Below are 20,581 nucleotides of genomic sequence, written 5' to 3'. Positions count from 1 at the left end.
TTTTTCAGTCAGCTATCAAGTCATTATCCTATTCAGCTTCCTCTCTCCTCTCATGGTGCCCGTCATTTACTTAATTTTGCTTTAGGATGCTATTTCCACAATATTCAGCTTTACCTAGGTATTTGTGCATTGTGTTTCTTGTAGTGGGATAATAGATTTTCACTTTTTTAGGCTTTTATAACAAGCTAAATTCTTTGGAATTAGGGGACAGAAATTTCTGAAGCATCGAGTTTATTTCTTCTGTTCTTGATTTTAAAGCTCTTTGTTAGGATAAGGTAGGGAAAGTCAAAAGGGGCTGGCTTATCTCATAGTGTCTTATGTGTGAGGAGATTTAGGTGGTAGAGGCCCAGTTCTGGATAGTCCGTGAGGGGGAAAGTTCACTGGCAGGACTTTCTCTTCTTCCTTCCCATTTGATTTCAGTTTGGAACCTCCTTCCCATTGTTCTCTATCTTAAGAACACCTATCCCTCTTTCTAGCATCTGTATTACAAAATTTACTGATGATATATACTATATGTTTTCTGATTAATTTGAAATTTAAAATTTTTTTGGAGCATTTCTATTTTAATGTCTTCAAAAGGTGATTTTACATTATTTCTATTCAGGAATAAAATATGAGATAACAAACTGGAAAACATTTATTGTAGAGTTATTTTATGGAGAACCTACAGTAATAGGCAGTTTGGAATGTAAATCCTTCCTTAATCTTTCTGGTTAGGCCCATTTTGGAACATCTAATTAAGTATTCAGTATATTTTCTGGTATATTGTTTTACTTAGTGTTTAGATTTCAAGGTCAGACACATCAGTATCTTTTACCCATAAGTATTGTGAAGTAAGGTTTCTATGAAAAATTGTGTTTAGAGTTCCAAATTAATACACTCAGAGCTATTCTTCTTTTACTGGAATCAACTCCACTTCTGTTCACCTGCATTTGCCAAGCTGTGGGAATGTGCACTAGCCCAACTTTTGCCAGATGTAGGAGAGGTTTTAGATTTGGAGATACATGTGGGCTCCTTTTGGTAATTGGTAGAGTTGTTGGAGTCCAAGTTCTCACAGGGGAGCACTTACGGTTCCTTTTTTATAGCTCTCACAAAGCCTCTTAGTGGGTTTTGATGTTTCTCAAAGAGCAAACAGTAAGAATAGTAATAACCTAATAGTATTGAGTAATGGTTAAGGTTTTAGTGTTTGGGGTTGGATGCCAGGCAATCTGAATTGAAAGTTAAACCTTTCTGTTTCTTCATTTGCAGAATGAGAATAATACTTAGTACCTACTATGCAGAGTTGTATGAGGACATTTCCTGTCACAGAAGTGCCTAGTAAATGGTAGCTATTACTGGTAGTAATATATGGTGTTAGACAAACCTTTCTAGCCTAATTTATTTGTTTTTGAATAAATATTGTGCTATTCATTCTGGATGAGGTTGTATTAGAATTGGCCACTGGAAAAGCAGTTCTCCTAAAGCTGCTCTGAGGAAGTCCATCTTTTTCTTTGAGGTTAGGCTGCTGCTACCACAACATTCATTTTTTGCCTTCTTCATGCATAGCTGTTAGTTTCTCAAACATATCCTTTAAATTTGGTGAAAATCCATCTGGGGTTTTTTCATGGCGTAGTGGCAGATGGAAACTTGATTTCATTTATATTGACAATGATTTTCTATGTCTGTTCCAGGTAGTATGGTAAATGTAATTCTTCTATAAATGAAATGTTTTGTATTTTATTAATCACCCCAACAATTCTTGGAGAGATTTTTTTTGTTTTTGCATTTTACAGATTTGGAAATGGAATGTATGAGAGATTAAGTAATTTACTTAGAATAATGTAGATAATATTGTTTAAATTTCAGAGGGAAACAGTCTCTCTAGGGCAGTATGAGAAGTGTAAGATTACTGAGTCTTCTATTAAGTGAAAAATGGAGAGTTAGTGGAGATACTGGTAATAAGCAGAAGAGGAGATAAAACATTGATCTTTGCCTGCTTTTTTTTCCATTTATGTGATCATCTCTGTAAATTTCTATAAACAGTTTCTAGGGCAAGAGTATGTAATTGAATTTTTGATAATTACCAGATAACCTTTTAGAAATGCTGCAGAAATATGTGTTCCTACTCATAAGTTCTGTTTTTTGTTTTGTTATAGTTTTGAAAACAGATGGAAAAATATTCATATCCTCATCGTTTTATAGGCAAAAATCCCTATTGTTTAAATTTGATTACTGGTGCTGTTGAACTTCTCTTGTGTTTTGGTGTTCCTTTCATGTCCTTTGCTTATTTTCTGTTGGGCTATCCTTTTTTAATTCATTGTATGCTCTTTGTAATTTTGATTGAAGCCACTGCTGTCAGATGTTTTCATCTATTCTCCCCATTTTTTTGGTCTTCAATTTTACCAGTAATTTATGCTGTCAATTTTGAATGCCATACTAATTCTGATTATCTTTTATTAAGTACATTAAAAACAGCAAAACATTAAGCTCATTTTTGTTAAAGTAACATCGTAATTCCCTGTTTGATAAGTCTGTGATTTTTGAATTGAAAGGACTTGCTTTTATGTAAATGAATCCACTATCATTTTTATTGCTAATTATCTGTAGTAATCAGCTCCCCTTAGCTAATCGATGTTTTCTTTTTTTTCTGCACTTTAATTGTCAGAGTTAAATGTGACATTTGTACTATGGTTTACCTCTACTCAGTCTATTCTTTTCTTAAAATGCTATGCAAATAACATTAGATTGAAATGTGTTTAAAAATATGATAGTTCCCATAAACAATGACTCAGTTTTGAATGAGTTAGAGTACTCCATGTTGAACTCCCAGAATTATGCTTAGATAAAGATGTGCTTTATCTAAATAAATTAGGAGTTCAGTTCTGTACTTTGTGTACTTTATTATAATTGGTACTTTTTATGTAGTGACATCTTGCTTTTGTTGCATCAGGAAAGGATTTTCCAAATTTAAGATTGAAAAGGAATTTTCTTTTGATTTTTAAAAAGATCTCATGAGAGGTTTTTATTTTGGAAGCTTCTTTTTTTTAGGTGTGTGGTAGTTTAGTGTTTGACACTTTATTACTATATTTAAACATCTGGACTGAAACAGCATGCCTTTTATATATAATATGTAATATTGTCTAGTTTTAGCTTTGGGGATTTTGAGTTAGTTCTTACCTAATAATGATAGTGTTAGTAAAACCATGGTGCATTTACCATTTGGACTTGAAAACTGGTGGATCATTCTGAGATTATCTGGTTGGCTTCTTTACACTCTGCTCTGGTCATTGTATTTACAAAGTATAGTAGCTGATTGTAAGAACTTGGTATTACTGGTGATTCTTCCCTATTTTCCTAGGTAGTAGGGATCAGGAATGAATTTGTAGAGATGAGATTAGAATTATCATCCACAAACATTTAATGTGCATTTTTAAGCTAACTTTAACCAGAACTATGTAATTTGTAATTTTTTCAATTCTGTTTTAATTCCCAAGATTTGTTCTTGCATTTTGAAAATAGGGAGGGAGAGCTGCTAAAGTTTTCTTTGAAGTCTCTGTAGCTGTTATTTCTCATTGATCTCATCCATGCCACTTAGAGTCAAAGAGATTGATTCATTTAGGAATTTTGGTCATTTTAGGATTAGCTAGAATAATGTTAAGATTGTAATAGGTTAAGGAATATTATAGCAGGTGGAATGTATTTCTTTGAATTGGAGGCAGAATTCTATAGTTAAGAGTACTTGAAAGGACTTGCTTTTATGTAAATGAATCCACTATCATTTTTATTGCTAATTATCTGTAGTAATCAGCTCCCCTTAGCTAATCGATGTTTTCTTTTTTTTCTGCACTTTTTCAAGCTCTGGAGCCCAATCTTATGTTAGTTATGAGATTATGGGCAAGTTTTTTTAACCTCTTCTAAACTTCATTTTTTTCATCTGTAAAGTTGATATTATAATAATGCCTTTCTCATAGAATTATGAGTATTAAATATATTAATGGCTATATAATGCTTGGCATGGTGCCTTGTGCTTGTCAAACGGTGGTGGTTGTTATACTCTTCTATTGCTTATGACTCCGCAATTTAAAAACAGGTTTATCTGTTTCTGAATGTGTGTGAGATTAATTTTGACTAACCACTACCTTAGTTTAAGTTCAGTTATAGTAAAGAGCATTTTGAAGCTATTCAACTTCATTTCAAGATTAAATTTAAGCAAGGATACACATATAAAGAAATCAGAAGGGAACCTTTTCCTAATCAGTGAATAGACATTTTAGTATGGTGTTTGGTTTTGATAAGGGACTGAAATTCAAATAAAAACTTTTATGATTATTACAGTTGATAGTTTATTGTGGGAATAACTTTCATGACTTAAAAAACACTTTTATTCACTTTCACTATTTTAATAACTTTGGCATGGTATTTTATTTCTTCACATTTTTTATTCTGGTTCCATTCTGAGGCAGAAGAATAAAAAATTGCATTTTGGTGTTTCAGTTCTTTAGAAATTGAATGTAGTCTTGCTGATTTAGCAACGGTATTCCAAGTGATCTTGTTTTTGATGACAAAACCCCATTGTAACATTGAAGTTTTAAGAACAGAAATAATGACTCTTTTGTAGGCTTTCTTAAATATATGTTGATAATACTGGGGTACATCTCCCCCAGGCCATGACTCATAGTAGAGCTTAAAAATACATTTATGTGTGTATGTCTCTCCTGTTCTACTATATTTGATGTAATTCATGTCAGTTTTTACTTAGCAGCATCCTCTTTCTCCATTCTCTCATCCTTTACATGATTTGTATATTAACTCCACAAATTAAAAGGCCATTTTTATTTATCGATGCTTAGTTACCCATGAATCTTTAACAGTGACCATCTGTTTTTCTATAGACCTACTTTTTGTAGACATACTATACCCACCCATCCTATCTTACTATTGTCATTATTTAAACAATGAAAATGTTAGGAACTTAATATACAGGGTCTGGCAGAAGTAATGCCATTTAGTGTGATTGGTAGGGTGTGTGTCTTCAACAAGATGGACAACAATTAGAACATTTCACCTAAAATGTCATATGATGTGCTTGAGTGTGATGTTGTTATGTTACAGAATTACATGCTTACGATTTTGTAATAAAAGATTTGGTATAGATTACCAGCAAGGTGTTATTTGTCATGTATTTTCATGAAAGGCCCACAGTTAATGATAATCTTTAGATTTACTATTCTAAATTAAGGTGTAGGAGCCTTTAAAATCCAGGTGTTTTAACACACCTAATTAACTAGTAAGTTAGGTGGAGGTAGTTCCTGTATTGATAATTATATGGAAATTAGTTTATTTGATTTAAAAGAGTCAAATGGTTTTAATCAGTTTGAGGGTCAATTTTTTCCCAGTGAGTTTACATTGACCACTGATGGCTAATGGAATTATAATCTTATATTTACCTCTCATCATTACAAGTATTCTAAAATATCAGGATATTTACTTAATTGAGAGAAGACCATTGCAAACCAGAGGAGGTTATAAAAGAAATGCAGGTATTTTCAAATAAATATGTAATAAATTATAGGCCTGAGGTTTCTATTAGTGGACCCTCAGGAGTGGCAGGAAGTAGGTTGCTGAGTTGTTACTGCAAAAGATAATGAATTAATATAGTCATTAAGCCTTATCTGAAGGGAGATAATATTTCATATATGGGTACTACTGTTTTCCAAGTATGTGAAGATATTCTGATTCATAAAATGCAAATTATTTAAAAGTGTTACTCATAGCAACTTTCAGTCATCATTGTTTTTGAGTACAAATAATGAAAGCACAGTTACTATGTTTTAGATGTCCAAAGGAAGTTCTTAAAATTCAGAGCACTGGAAACTTTTTGTTGTAGGATAACAATTTGATTTCTCTTGTTTATTAGTAGTGATAGATCATGTAATATAGCATATTGGGTGGTGGTGTGAAGCATTGTAGAGATGAGGTTGTTTCACAATTTTACTAAAAGAATTGTGCACTGAAAATTGGTCTGTTACTTGCTCACTTTAACTTCATTTTCTATACAAACTGTTTATAGGCTTTTCTTTTGTTAGACTGAATTTTTAGGGGAAGTAAATAGAGCTTACCATTGTTTTTCTAGGAAGGGCAAAAAGCCTTATGCAGAACTGTTGACTGAACGAATGAATGAAAAAAGATGTGTGTGTGTGGAATTAAAGCAGTCCTGAAAATTAGCTTTTACTGTTCTTTGACATAGTCTAGAGACTTTCTAATTTTTTTGTGAATGAGAGTAAATTTCTCTTAGTCCTAAACCTCTGGAATAGGTTTTTATAAATTAGGGCAAAGAGTTTTGAAGAGCCAGGGCTTTGGGGGCTGTGAGTAATGGTCTTGAAGGCTCTAAGTATCTTGGTTAAGATATAAGAAGTTGGGCTGTTGAACCGTTGAACCCCTATTCCTTTTTATCTTGGAGGGTGGCTCCAATTTTGTTTGCATCTCTAATTGTTTCTGATCTAGGTCTTTTCTCTTACGTTCTCTAGAACTTTACCTCTCAAAGTACTTTTGGTCACCAGACCAGCAGCACTGGCAGTCTTGGGGGCTTTTTGGAAATGCAGAATCTCAAGCTTCACTCTAGGCCTACCTGAAATAGAACATTTACTTGAATAAGATCCCTATGGTTCATATGCTCGTTACAGTTTGAGAAGTGCTAATCTAGAATACTTTATCAGACTGACTTTTTTTTTTTTTTTTAAACCATTGAAAGCTCTTGGTTAAGCCCTAAGTTTTTTTAAAATGCCCAATAAAAAGGGTAAGGTAAAACAATTTTCAACTACTATCTCATTATGCTGTTTATTTAAATTTTTGAAGAATGATAAAAATCAGTCACTTTTATAGTGAATCTTGAGACTTAAAGTAAAAACTGTATATATGAGAGAGAGAGTGAGTGCACCAGTGCCAGTTGCAGGCTCGGCTGGATATTTTACCAAAGGAAGAAAAAGAGATTGGAAGTTTTGATGTACAATACTGACTTAACAGGAAGGTGGAACAGAAAAGCTACTTACCAATAAGGCATGACATTCTGAAATGCTTCCACTTCATAATAACCAGCAGGTTGGACTGGCAAGGCTATGAAGGATCAACAAGGGAATTAATTAATTAATTAAGCCATCACATTCTCAAGATTGATCTAGGAAAGGATTGCTGGAAGTTAAGGAAAAGGGAAGTGGAGTGGTTGCTTTTATTGGTTCTGGAGGATGTGTTTGGATCTTACAGAAGGCAGAAAACTTTAGAGGGTTAACTTTAGGGGTAAACAGATATTACCCATAAAATTTTGTTTGCCCCTTTTATGTTTTCATCTTCCGTTTCACTTCTCCATTTCCCTCAGTCCCCAACCATTTTTGTTTTAATCCTCACTGGAGGATATGTTTATTGACTTGACAGAGAGAGGGAGGGAGAGAGAGAAAAAGAGAGAGAGAGAGACAGGCCGATAGACATTGATGTGAGAGAGAAACATCCCATCGGTTGCCTCCTGTACGTTCCCGACTGGGAATCAAATCTGCAGCCTTTTGGTGAACAGGACAATGCTCCAAACAACTGAGCCACCCAGCCACAGCCCCAACAGTTGATTTTAAACTAGCAGATCTTTCTCCAACCATGCCTTAGCTCTCTATTCCCCATTTCGATTTCCTGAGTTCACATCCTTTACCTAGACCAGTGATTCTCAAATGGGGGTGGTTTTGATTCCCTTCCCTTCTCCAAGGGGACATTGGAGATATGAGAGGTATTTTTGGTTGTCATAACTGGGGCTGTGGTACTACTGGCATCCTGGGTAAAGGCCAGGGATGCTGCTAGACATCTTACAATGCACAGGACAGTCCCAGCAAAGAATTATCCAAAGTTTATTGCTGAGTTTGAGAAACTCTTACTTGGATTACTGCCAGAGTGCAGTAATTTGTCTACCTGTTTCCAGTTTAATTCTCAGTAAGTTTTCAAGAGTCTTCCAGTGCCCACAGTATAAAGTCTAAACTCCTTGCCATAGGATATAAAACAATTTATGGGTTCTTTAAATATTTATTTATTTTTTGCTTTCAAGCCTCATCTTTTGCTCTTAAGGTTTTCCCTCTATTAATAGTAGACTTGGTAACACCACAGTCCCTGTTTGCCTCACCATACACATTTTTTGTAGCCTGTAATACATTATCTGTCTATCTACCTACCTACTACCTACGTACCTACCTACCTAGCTATCTATTTAGGCACATTTATTACTCCTTCAAAATTTCTCAGGCATTTACCTTTTCTTTAAAGCCTTTGTCTCTGCCCTGTTGGTACCTTGATTATATATGCATTTACTGTTATCACAATGAATATGTTCTGGTTGTGTGACTTTGTTACCTACTAGATTATGTCCTCTTTTTGAGGTAAAGGTGTGTGCCTTGTTCATCATTGTATTCCAAGTTCTTATAACAGTTCCTGATACAAAGTAGTCTCTTAAATGTTTAGTTGAAAATGCATTTTTTCCTCCGATATAATAATAGTTCAAATAATTTTGAAATTTGTTTATAAATGAGATTTCACTATAATTTATTTTCTGTGCAATCAGACTTCTATGTTTAATCTTTCTGCCTCACCATCATACTTTGTATTGCTGCCCACTTTTCAGATGCCATTTTGTCTTCTGTTGCTTATAATGGTATTTTCAAAGATATTGATATCTTTGGTCATATCATCCAGTATCATGTAGTATTAGATTTTAATCGCTGGCTGTTTATTGAAGAAACTTAAATCTATAATGGCACATGTTTGGTCATCTCTTTTTATCTAAAAGAAAAAAAAATCTTGGCTAATTACATGTTTTGGGGTCGGAATGGGGAAGGGTGGGAGGAGTGATGAATCCCTCTTGGGAAAAACAAAAAACATATAATGAAAGCTGTCAGGGAAGGAGGATGACACATTTGATTTATTTAAAACCCTTTTTCTATGTTGCTTAACGCCCTAGTATAAGAAAATTACTGATGCGCTAATTGTAATTTTTGGGTCAAAAAGCAAGTCTGAATTTGTGAAGGAACGTAGTAACAGAAGAACATTTAAAGCAGTAATTTTCTTGCTTTCAAATATATGACTGGAATTCAGGTGTCCTTGTATAAGTCCTATTTCACAAGTTGTGATTTTGTTAAATATTCTTTGATGTGTTGAACTTTTCTCATAGTTTGAATAATATTTAGTCCCTACATTTTCTAAAAATATAAATTTCAAATTATTGAAGGCTTAATTAAGGTTTTATTATTTTTGCTGTATATTAAATCTTTACTATTATGAGATAATGTTACTAGAATTAACTTGCTTTAAAATTTTTATTTGTAATATGGTCTTGAAATCTACATTTTTATTCTCATCTCCAAAAGTTGCGTGTGATGAGACAGAGGATAACTGATTTAGGCCATGACTGCATAGAGATGGAAGTGTTTTACCCTCATCAAACTTTATCTATGACCATAATTATTGGGTGTGTAGGTAGACTAGTTGCCATTCTTACAAAAGTTTAATCTTTTTTCCTCTCCATAAACTAAAGAAAATATAGTGGAGGGTCATTTGTGGAGTGGAGAATCTAAAGTGCATAAGAATAATTTCCATAGGCATAATTTACAAGGTCATTTTGAAAATTAGAAATCAAGTGTTTTCTTCAAATTGGTTGTTTTTATACTGGAAAAATTATTATATGTTTTCTATATTTGGTTATGACACATTTTGTGAAGAAAGTTAATTGAATTATTTGCTTCAACAATCTTATGACAGAACAATGAGTAAACATAGATTTTTAAAATTTCAGGTTTTAAATTAGATATCTTCTCAAGAATGTGTCCACATTCCTTAAAGAAAAAATACACACACACAAATTCCCTTTAAGATTCAATTTGGTGTAACTTTGCTACAGTTAAGAGAAGTATGATGGTGGAAACTATCATTAACTTTCACACAATAAAAAATTCTGCCAACCACTAAGATTGTTTACTAACTTTATTATAATGTTAGCCAGTGAATTCATGCTTTTATTGGACAATTTATTATGAATCTGTTCAAATTACTGAGATTTATAGGACCAGTAATATCCATATCTATCCATCTATCTATTAGTCTGATACTATTTTTTTTAAAGATTTTATTTATTTTTAGAGAAAGGGGGAAGGGAGGGAGAAAGAGAGGGACTAGAAACATCCATGTGAGAGAGAAACATCGATCAGTTGCCTCTGGTATGCACCCCCAACCAGGGACAGAACCCAAATAACCCAGGCATGTGCTCTGACTGGGAATCGAACTGGTGAACTTTTGCTTTACAGGATGATGTCCAACCAACAGAACTATACCAGTCAGGGCTGAGATAATTTCTTTTCATTGAGTACCTTAAGTTGAATGCTCACTTCAGCTAGAATGAATTGTACTTTGATCTAATGTGCACAGAATTTTAAAAATTAAAAAAAAAGGTCCATTCTTTAGGAATTAGCTTCTTCTTTAAAGTGGGGTAGTTCTCTGAGGAAATAAGACAGTGACATGGGGGGCAGAAAATGGCATAGTTTGGAGAAAAAATTTTTACCTGTATTTTGTGCCCTTGAAGCCATTTCTTCATATTGCAATGAGAATAGGTAAGTGCCAGTGGAAAAAATTTTGCAAAGCATTTACTTTGCTGATAAGTTAATTTTTATTCATTAAGGTGTTATCAACTCAGATTATAATGCATTTCTCTAAAACATCTGTTGCTTTATATTATAATATTGCTGTTAAGCTTGTTAGGACTGTGGGTTATATTGGAGACTTGTATTGGGGGCGGGGGTGGGAAATGGTGGGTGGTGATGAGGACATTAGAGGAACTGTTTTAGCAATTTAATTGTTTTCTATTCCACCATTCCAGATATCTTCTTTGTTAGTTATGCTAGTTTAGATCAGTGTGGGGGATGTTAGGAGTGGCCTGGTTTCTTTCCTTCTTTTTCCTAGCCAAGGAAGTATCGCCTGGGGATGCTGGAGGAGAGGCTAGTTCCGATGGGATCAAAGGCACGAAAAGCAAAGAACCCTATTGGCTGCCTTGCTGACAGGTGTAAATCAGGAGTACCCATCAATATGGTTTGGTGGAACAGAGTCACAGAAAACAATTTACAGGTAAAAATAATTTTCCTAGAAATTTTTTTAAAGTGAATATCTTGGCTGCTTTCTGTGTCTTTGGGGTGGTGGGTGTGAGATTGGGTAGCTTAGATGATACATGTAAGGCTAGTGCCCATTAACCAATTAAATGATTTTGTTTGGTGGCTTTTTGAGTTTTCTCTGCTTTTGTATTTTTTTATTCTTTTATTAAATTTCGTTTTTTCCTTTTGGATCTTGTTAACAGTTAAGTTTAATTATTTTTAATACCCAAAGTTATTCAGCATACTACACTGAAAAATGATACTATAAAATTTATTATAGAAAATCTTATTTATTTGGAATTTGAACAGCAGGAAGCTTAGTATGTTGTCTTTTTGTACTTTTTTGCTAGGAAATAAGAATTGTGAACAAATTGTGAACAAACTTGTCAAGTGTTTTCTCTAAAACCACCTTCAGTAGTATGTTGTCATACAATTATTAGAGATACATTTCAGTCTTTGACTCTGCCTTATCAGTGCTGAATAAGGAAAATAAATTTTTATAACTCAAAGGTTGGTTTTGGTATAAGATTCTGAAGTACCTACAATATAATTGAATTATATTCAGTTCAGATTATACTCATATTTTAAAAAATTGGTGGTTGAATAATACAGATCTGTTTATCAAAATTCAGTTTAGCTGGAAGTAGAATATCTTTCCTTTCTGAGTAAATTGGTATTTCTAATATATTGCTAGCAAAAAGACTATAATCCCATACACACGTACCACACACCAAAAAGATAAAACAAAGCTAACTTGGTTTTATTTCTGTCACCAACCTTGTATTATGAAGGTGTTCCACAATATTTTGGTCTGTTAAATAGTAATACCTTAGCAGTACCTGTATTGCTTTGGATTCAGAAATAAAGAAGTTATTCTAAATATTGTAAAATATGGTATTTGCCCAACTGAAATTTTGGTAGTAAATATAAACTGGTGTCAGGGGGGTCCACATAATAAGCATATACTTAAAATTTCAGTGTAAAGGTTTGGATATATCAATAATGAATTGAATAGTTTACTGAATTTTTCTTTGAGATCAGAAGGAGAGAGATTTGGTGTGGATTGTTAGAATTATTTTTTAGTTTTAAAAAGGAAGTCTGAAAATAAATTGGACCTGAGCTATGTAAGACTAGATATAAGTGGAACTGGAACTTCTTGTAATAGGTTGTGGAATGAAACACTGGTAAATACAAAAGTGTAGCCACTCAACCTCCACAGCTGCCCCTATTCCCCTTATCCCAGTGGCAGTTTTCAGATACCTTTTTTTTAGTACAGCTTGAAAAATTACTAGGCTAGTATATGAACATATGCTCAAATTATGCTTAATTTTTAATTAAAACAGCTAGTAATAGATTTGCTTTCAGCGGGAGAAAGATTGAATTGCTGTTACCCGAATCTAATATTTCACATACTACTCTTATGCTTCAGATAGTTCTTTTCCTTTAAGAACATGAGGAATGCCTTGTTACTTTGGTCTCATCATATTGGAGGGGCAATAAATACCTCACACTGTGAGTCTCATGTCGAAGTATTGAAAATACCCATCTGGTTTGGTTTCTAATACTGTCGTTGTGGATTCCAAAATTGGGTACCTGGTGTTGCTTATCTTTTTTCCAACTGGGGTTTTTATCTTTTTGTGGTATAAGAAAAATAACTAATATAAATCAATTCTGTACCAATATTTTTTTAGTTTTGTATGATGTTTACTTTTTTATATTTTGTTTTTCACAAATTATAAAGGATTGTATAACCAGATATATAAATACTTTTTGTTTCATTTGTTTCCTTTTCTTTAAAACTTAGATCTTCTCAATCCTAAAGTCAGAGAAATGTTTGTCTGTATTTTATTTTAGTAATTATAGCTGTGTTTCTTAAAAAATGGTTACTTTGTGCCAGGCACTGTGCTAAGCTCTTTTTACATATATTGTCTCTTTTGGTCTTGCTAATAGCTTATGGGACAAATGTTACTGTTAAATGAGGTATTTTCAAAGAAGCTAAGTTACATTAAGGTTAAGCAGTAGTTAGTAGGGAAGAGCAGAAATTCTAACCCATGCTTGTCAGACTTCAGAATTCTACATTTCTGTGTAATAGAGCTCTAGGTGTACTAGAAATTTAATTGGTTTAATTATGCAACTGAATAATTGAACCTTTTTTGAGGATGAGAATGCCTACATAGTTTTCCAGATAGGAACTGTGATTTGTGTTTGCAGTATTTGTAAGGCCACCTTTTTTTCTTCTGAGGCATATTTTTCTCAGGGACCTTTAACTACCTTTCTTTTTGGAATTCAAAACATTTCTTTACATTGATTTCTTAATCTTTAACATCTTTAGAAGTTTTTCCACTGCTGAAAACAAAAGAAAACTTACCAAACAGCCAACAACAGCAACAAAAACCTTAAAGCAACGATAACAAAAAAAAAATCTTTCTCTGAAGGTTACTTACCACCTGTATTTTTCATAATTGCATTTATTCTCTTCAGTGCTGGATTTCTTTCAAGAGCCATGATCCCCAACCTTTTAGTGCTTAATAATCTTTTTATTTATTTCCTACCAAGAATCCCATAATATGAAAGAACCTGTCTACCAAACATACATTTGTAAAACAGTGACTTATGCTTTCATTCTACAAAATCTGTAATATGCTAATTAGAGAATCTGAGAAACTTAACATTTTTCTTAGTCTTTTGTAAGTTGGTAAAAACTAAATTTTGTTTTCATATGGCTATTTGAAATATTGATAATGCCCAAGTGGTCTCTATTGCTATGTGAATTTCATACTGGGCGACCCTTTGAATAGATTTCCATCTTTTCTGTGATTTCTTTGCCACCCGTTTCTTCCTTCAGTGCCTGTAGTTTGGTGCCATCAAACTTGCTGAAAGTGCTCTCAGAGTTTGTCAGAGATCTCCTTAATTAGCAAATCGAATAGTTGTATTCAACACTTAATATGGCTGGCTATCTTTGCATTTTTGAAACTTTTCTCTTTGCAGTCTTTTATAATTTTTTAATTTTTATATTTTTAATTATATTTTATTTATTATGCTATTACAGTCCCAATTTTTCTCCCTTTGCTCTCCACCCAGCACCCTTCACTCCCTCAGGTACTCCCCACACCATTGTTCATGACCATGGATCATGAGTAAAAGTTCTTTGGCTACTCCATTTCTCCTATTGGACTTTACATCCCCATGTAACTACCTATTTGTACATCTCAATCCCTTCACCTCTTCACCCATTCCTCCATAGCCCCTTCCCATCTGTCAACCATCAAAATCCTCTTAGTACCCATGATTCTGTCTCTGTTCTTTTTGTTTGCTTATTTTGTTTTTTAGATTAAATTATTGATAGATATATATTTAAGCCATTTTATTGTTCATAGTTTTGATCTTCTTTTTCTTAAGTAAGTCCTTTTAACATTTCCTATAATAATGGTTTGGTGATGATGAACTCCTTGTAGTGTTTTCTTGTCTGGGAAACTCTTTGTCTGCCCTACAATTTTAAATGATAGCTTTGCTGGGTAAAGCAATCTTTGCTGTAGGTCCCTGTATTTCATGACTTTGAATATTTCTTGCCAGTCCCTTCTAGCCTGAAAAGTTTCTTTTGAGAAATCATCTGACAGTCTTATGGAAACTCCCCTGAAGACAATTAACTTCTTTTCTCTTGCTGCTTTTAAGATTCTCTCATTATCTTTAACCTTTGACATTTTAATTATGATGTATCTTGGGAGTGGGCTTCTTTGCATCCTTCTTATTTTGGACTCTGCATGCTTCCTGGAGTTGCATGTCTGTTTCCTTCACCAAATTAGGGAAGTTTTCCATTATTTTTTCCAAATACCTTGCTTTTTCTCTTCTCCTTCTTGCACCCCTATGATGTGAATTTGGACCTCTTGAAGTTGTCCCAGAGGATGCTTACACTGTCCTCTTTTTTCTGGATTCTTCTTTTCTTCTTGTTCTTATTGGTTGTTTTTTGCTTCCTTATGTTCGTTGATTTGATCTCAGCTTCATCCACTCTAGTGTTGCTTTCCTGTGAATTGTTCTTTATTTCAATTAGTGTATCCTTTGTTTCTGACTGGGTATTATTTATGCTGTTGAGGTCCTCACTAAGTTCTTTGAGCATCCTTATAGACAGCGTTTTGAACTCTGCATCTGATAGATTGCTTATCCCCATTTTGTTTAGTTCTTTTTCTGGAGTTTTGATCTTTTCTTTCATTTGAGCCATGTTTCTTGGTCTCCTCATTTTGACAGCCTCCTTGTGTTTGTTTCTATGTATTAGGTAGAGCTGCTGTGACTCCCTGTCTGGGTAGCATGGTCTAGTGTAGTGGGTGTCCTTTAGGATCCAGTGGCACAGCTACCCCTATCACCCAAGCTGGGTACATGAGGTGTGCCTTTCATGTGGGCTGAGTACACCCTCCTCTTGTAGTTGAGGCTTCGTTCCTGTTGGCAGATCAGTGGGATGGATTTACCTAGGCCAGTAAGCTGCAAGGACTGTCTGTGATCACTGACCACCAACTTCTGCCCTCTCTGGAGGATCAGCTGTGCAGGGGCAGAGCAGCAGTGCTCTGACATGGTCTGTACCTCTCCACCGGGTGCACAGGTTCTGGGGTTTCTCGGGTAGTGCAGGCCAACGTCAGCCCCGACCTGTATTCTGCCTGGGGCCACCCTGCATAAGCTACAAAGCAATCTGAGATGGCTGCTACTTGTGCTGAACTTGGAGATTCCCAGAAGCCAAGCTGTGAATTGACTGGCTGATGCAGGCTGTTGCTTATTTGATAGGATTTAGGAAGTTGTGAAGCCTGAGCTAAGAGCAGCCATTCATATGGAAAAGTCACTGTTAAGATCTTGGGTGGGCTTGTATGTTGGGTGGGAAGGAGTCTGGGATTTCCAGGATGGGGCAAATAGTATTAGCTAGGTGGATGGAATCTCAGATATGGCACCTTCCTGCAGCTCTGCAGTGGTGGGGAGAGGGTTCAGAAAAGGGTCAGTGGCCCCTATTTGCCTTTCTGTCTGGGAGAAAGCTGTCCCTCAGCTCCTGCCTTGATGCCAGACTCTTCAGTTCCTCCCTGTATGCCACTGTGCTGGAGCTCAAGAGGGGGAGAGTCTGAGTAAGTTCGTGTGTGGGTTCTTTAAGAGGAACTGCTTGGGACTCCAGAAGCTTCTTCCACCAACTCAATTTCCATTGGTTTTTGCAGCCAGAACTTACGGGTACTTCTCTTCCTTGCCCTGGAACACTGGGCTTGGGCACCTTGGTGTGGGGGTAGGATTCCTTGCTCCCAAATTTTTATCTACTACATATGGATGTGGAATCAGCCTGGTGCATGTCTCCACCCTTCCTGCCAGCCTGTATAGATGTGGTTTCTTGAATTCTGTAGTTGTCAGCCTTTCATTCAGCTCGACAGCTCTGAGGGAATGTGGTTGTGCAAGGAGGCGAGCCAAGTTTACCTGTGCCGTCATCTTGACCAGAAGTCTGTGTTCTGTAAAATTTTTTTTTTCTTTTATTGATTTAGAGAGGGGAATTGATGGAGAAAGAGAGAGAGAAACATTGATGTGAGACAGAACATCCTCTTGCACAGGCCCGACCAGGAACTGAACCCACAACCCAGGCATGTGCTCTGACTGGGAATTGAACCCAGTGAACTTTGGGTTTTCTGCACTATGCCCAGCCAACTGAGCCACACTGGCCAGGGCTCCCCTTTGTGTTCTTATCTCTCTTTCATCCTGGCTACTTGTGAGCTCCTGTTCTTGGCTTACTTGTTCTTTGCTTTCCTCTGTATACCTAAGGTTCTTAAAATTTTATTTCTGTTAGTACTGTTTTCTGAGTCAAGATCCACATTTTTCCTGCCTGTGTTACCTTTGCATGTAGATATACTATTCCACTATTACTGCAAATTTGACATGTAAGCTGACTGTAGTTTTCCGTTCTTCCAAATCTGCTTTTCAAAATACTCTTTTATTTTCCTTCTTTAGTTAATGCCTTTATCTTCCTAGTCACTAAGGCTGTGTTACTTGACTTTTTCCCCATTATCATTCACTCTCTACCTTTTATTATGAGGAGGAAATTGAAAAACAGTACATTGGGCAGGTTTCATTGCCCTCATATTAAGTTTTACCGCAATAATGACATTATCCACACTTGACAAATATGGAAATGACATTGTAGGAAATCCTCATTATTAGTAAGAAATAGAGCTGTGATTCTAGTCCACATCTGTTTTATTCTAAATCCTGAGATTTTCCTACTATATCATCCTCTTATAATCCCTGTTCTTTAAAATTCTGCAGTATCTTTCTCTTCCCTCCTTTTTTAAACACTACTGACCAGTTTATACCTTAAGTATATCTTCTGAATAATTTTTGTCAGATCCTTTTAGGATCTGTTCTGCCCTTATGGGCAGAACAATATCTGCCGTTATTTCTTTAACGATCCATACATACTAAATTCTAATCGTACAGAATCTTTCATACCTCATGTAAAATGAAATACATTGTCAGTTCTCTGTTATGTACCTCTGCATCCCTATTGTTAATGGAGTCTGAAAAAAGATCTTTCCTTCCTTTTCCTTTAAGAGTTAGCTCAAATGCTACCATCTTTGTGAATACTTGCTCAAACACTTGAAATTGACTTTTTTTAAAAAACTGTTTCCAAATACTTGATGTTAACAGTTTTTTCATTATGTTTTATATTAAGTTTGCTTACCTGTTTGTCTTTTGCCCCTGGATTGTAAATATTTGAAAATAGGTATGTGGTTATTATTTTTTGTACCCTTAAGGTATTTTGCTTGACTCTAAATGTTGCCATCTAATTTGCTTTTATTAGGTAATATAAGCTATTTGTGGCAATTTATTCTAAACTTTTATATATTTAAAAAAATTGACCATAGGTTTTTTGGAATTTATAGCCACCATATATTACTAGTGCTTAGTTTTATTATCACAACTGACTTAGAACATAGGATGGTAACTTCTTTTGAAATGTTGAGGATCTCTTTATTTTTAATTAATCCTCACCCGAAGACATGCTTACATGGTTAAAAAAAGGAAGGGTGAGAGAGAGAGAGAGAGAGAGAAACGTTGATGTGAGAGAGAGATATCGATCAGTTGCCTCTCGTATATGCATCTGGACCAGGGACCAAACTCACAACCTAGGTGTGTTCCCTGACCAGGTTTTGAGACCCTGACCCTTCAGTCCACGGGATGACGCTCCAGTGAATTGAGCTACACTGGCCAGGTGGATCTTCTATTTTTTAAAATGCAAAAGTTAACATTGTTCAAGTATTCTTGATATTTTTCAATTTTCTGAGCCTGGTGTAGTAGTCTTAATGACTTCTTGACAGTGTTCTTGAGTGACAAAGCTTCTCTATTTTGTATTTTTATCATGATCTCTGCCCAAACACCAAGCAGATGGTAGATGAAAGTTCACATCAGACTCCACATCAGCAATACTATATTTCACCTAATTGCAAATTTACTTTTATCTTTTCTCAGTCTCTGCCTAGGATGTTTACCCATCTCTCTACCTAATGAATCTTTGTGAATTCAAGATTTTTCATTTGCATAAAGTTCAAATGCTGTCATTCAGGTTTGAAATAATTTTATCACCTACCTTTCAGAATTATTGTGAGGATTCAAATTTCCAGGCACACAGTAGATACTAAATAAATGTCCATTCCTCCAGTTTTACCTTATCATTATATTAGTGATACTTTAATATATCACTAATATATTACTTTGTTTATATTTATTTAGGGTGGTAGCTGTAAGTTATATTGAGATATGTGTGGTGCCATGGTGTAGAATAAAGCAGTGGCGTCTTTTAAAGGCTCCCACTTTAATGTTGATGCATTGGAAAATTTTTTAAAATTTAAATGCTTTTTTTGAGAAAATAACGTTGTTTTCCCATCCTTCACATGGGAATTAGGTGTTAGCTTCAATGAAAGGATGGAAAATGCATTCTTTTGTAATTGTCTCCGGGTCTTCCAGGTTAGATTTACCTAAAAATAATGATGTGTTAAATAAAATTATATTCATTTGTCTCAGACCTTTGGAAATACTGTGGTTATGAATAATAAATTTTAGTATTATTGTTGTTTTAGCTTTTTCCCAATGTGGTGTAAATGTATGAGAACTGTTGGATGTATTAGGAAATTCATGCTTGTCAGCATCTCTTTTGATAGTGTTTTCCCCCTTTGTTGTCTGATGAAATGGCCTTTCTTTTAAGAAGTGTTTAATTTTAAGAATGCTCACACTAAAATCTCCTGGCCCAGAAATTGTCCTGTGAATTCAGGTTTCTTGTTCCTTGTGCTTTTAAGGTCTCAGAGAGGTACTGTAAGCTTACTGCATATGCTCGAATCTTGGTTACTTATGAATTTTGGTATTTTTTTCAGGTGATTTCTAGTCTCTAGGCCCCAGAAAATGGGATCATGTGGGCTTTAGATGGCATGTATAAGGGGGAAGCTTCAACCTATCAGAGTTTCTCACTACTTTGAAGAGCTATAGGACTATGGTGCAGCTAAAATGGTGTTAACTATATATGTACTACTTTTTAACCCCCATCCTACCTTAGAACCTCTTCTTTTTATCTATAGCTGCTGTTCTAAATCTTTAATATCTTAAAAACCTAATCCCTCCCTCTCTGTCACTTTTGAGTAAATGACTTATGTTCTTCAGAAGTTGGGGAAAGGTTATTGAGAAAGAATTGCCCCATGTGTCAGCTTTCTACCTATGTACTACATTTTCAATTGTACCTTTGTTTAGTGTTTTTCTTCCTGATCAGACAAAGGGGTGTTCCTTTACTATATGTTTCAGAACCTGTCTTTATTCCATTACCTATCCCTTTTCAGTTTTAGACAGTCTCTCTCTTGACATGCCATGTTGAAGCCTCCTGTTTTAGAAGCACCAGAACCAAGGAACCAAGGAATGCTTCATGAGGAAGTGTTCTATGGTCAGTGCATTTGGGAAACTGATACAGTTTGAGAAAGGCTTATTGTCACTACTTTTTCACCTTTCATTTATTCCGTAATTTCTACCATTTTGGCTTTGAATATGACCACTCTATTGAAGTTCTTTTGATAAGGTTACTTAACTACCAATTGTCACAGTTCTTACTTGACTGCTGCTACATTTGACATTGTTGTCCATTCCTCAGCCCTTGAAATTTCTGTTTTCTTTTTTTTAGACTGTTCTTGGTCTCTTTTGGGGACCTCTTGCCGACTTTGCCTTGCCCTCAGGAACTCTCCCAAGCTCTGTCCTTGATTCTCCTCTCTTTTACTCTACACAGTGCACCTTGGTGATCTCATGTATCTTCATTACGTCAACTATTCCCTATCCACAGTGGACTCCAAGATATATTATTATTCTCCCAGTCCTCTATACTCACTCATTCTAAATATTACTTTCTTTTAAATATCTCTCTTGCTATGGCATAAGCCTTTAAATCGAACATGTAT

At 35.0% G+C, this 20,581-nt stretch overlaps 1 protein-coding gene across 6 annotated transcripts in view; it reads left to right on the top strand.

The window, feature by feature from the left end:
• Window positions 1-20,581, top strand: part of PAN3 (poly(A) specific ribonuclease subunit PAN3) — a 140,906-nt gene that overhangs the window by 30,715 nt on the left and 89,610 nt on the right. For 4 of the 6 annotated variants that reach the window (XM_054577123.1, XM_054577124.1, XM_054577122.1 and 1 more), the window contains exon 6: window positions 10,957-11,118. The exons of the other annotated variants lie outside the window; for them this stretch is intronic. In XM_054577123.1, coding sequence (XP_054433098.1) covers window positions 10,957-11,118 — 162 coding nt within the window. The remainder of the gene's footprint in view (window positions 1-10,956; window positions 11,119-20,581) is intronic. 6 annotated transcript variants of the gene reach the window in all.

The sequence above is a fragment of the Pteronotus mesoamericanus genome, unplaced genomic scaffold (assembly GCF_021234165.1).
Source record: "Pteronotus mesoamericanus isolate MK-2021 breed Mesoamerican mustached bat unplaced genomic scaffold, CSHL_Meso_final contig_41, whole genome shotgun sequence".
In the NCBI taxonomy this organism is placed as follows: Eukaryota; Metazoa; Chordata; class Mammalia; order Chiroptera; family Mormoopidae; genus Pteronotus; species Pteronotus mesoamericanus.
The sequence above is the reverse complement of the archived record's forward strand: the minus strand, read 5'-3'. Positions and strand labels throughout refer to the sequence as shown.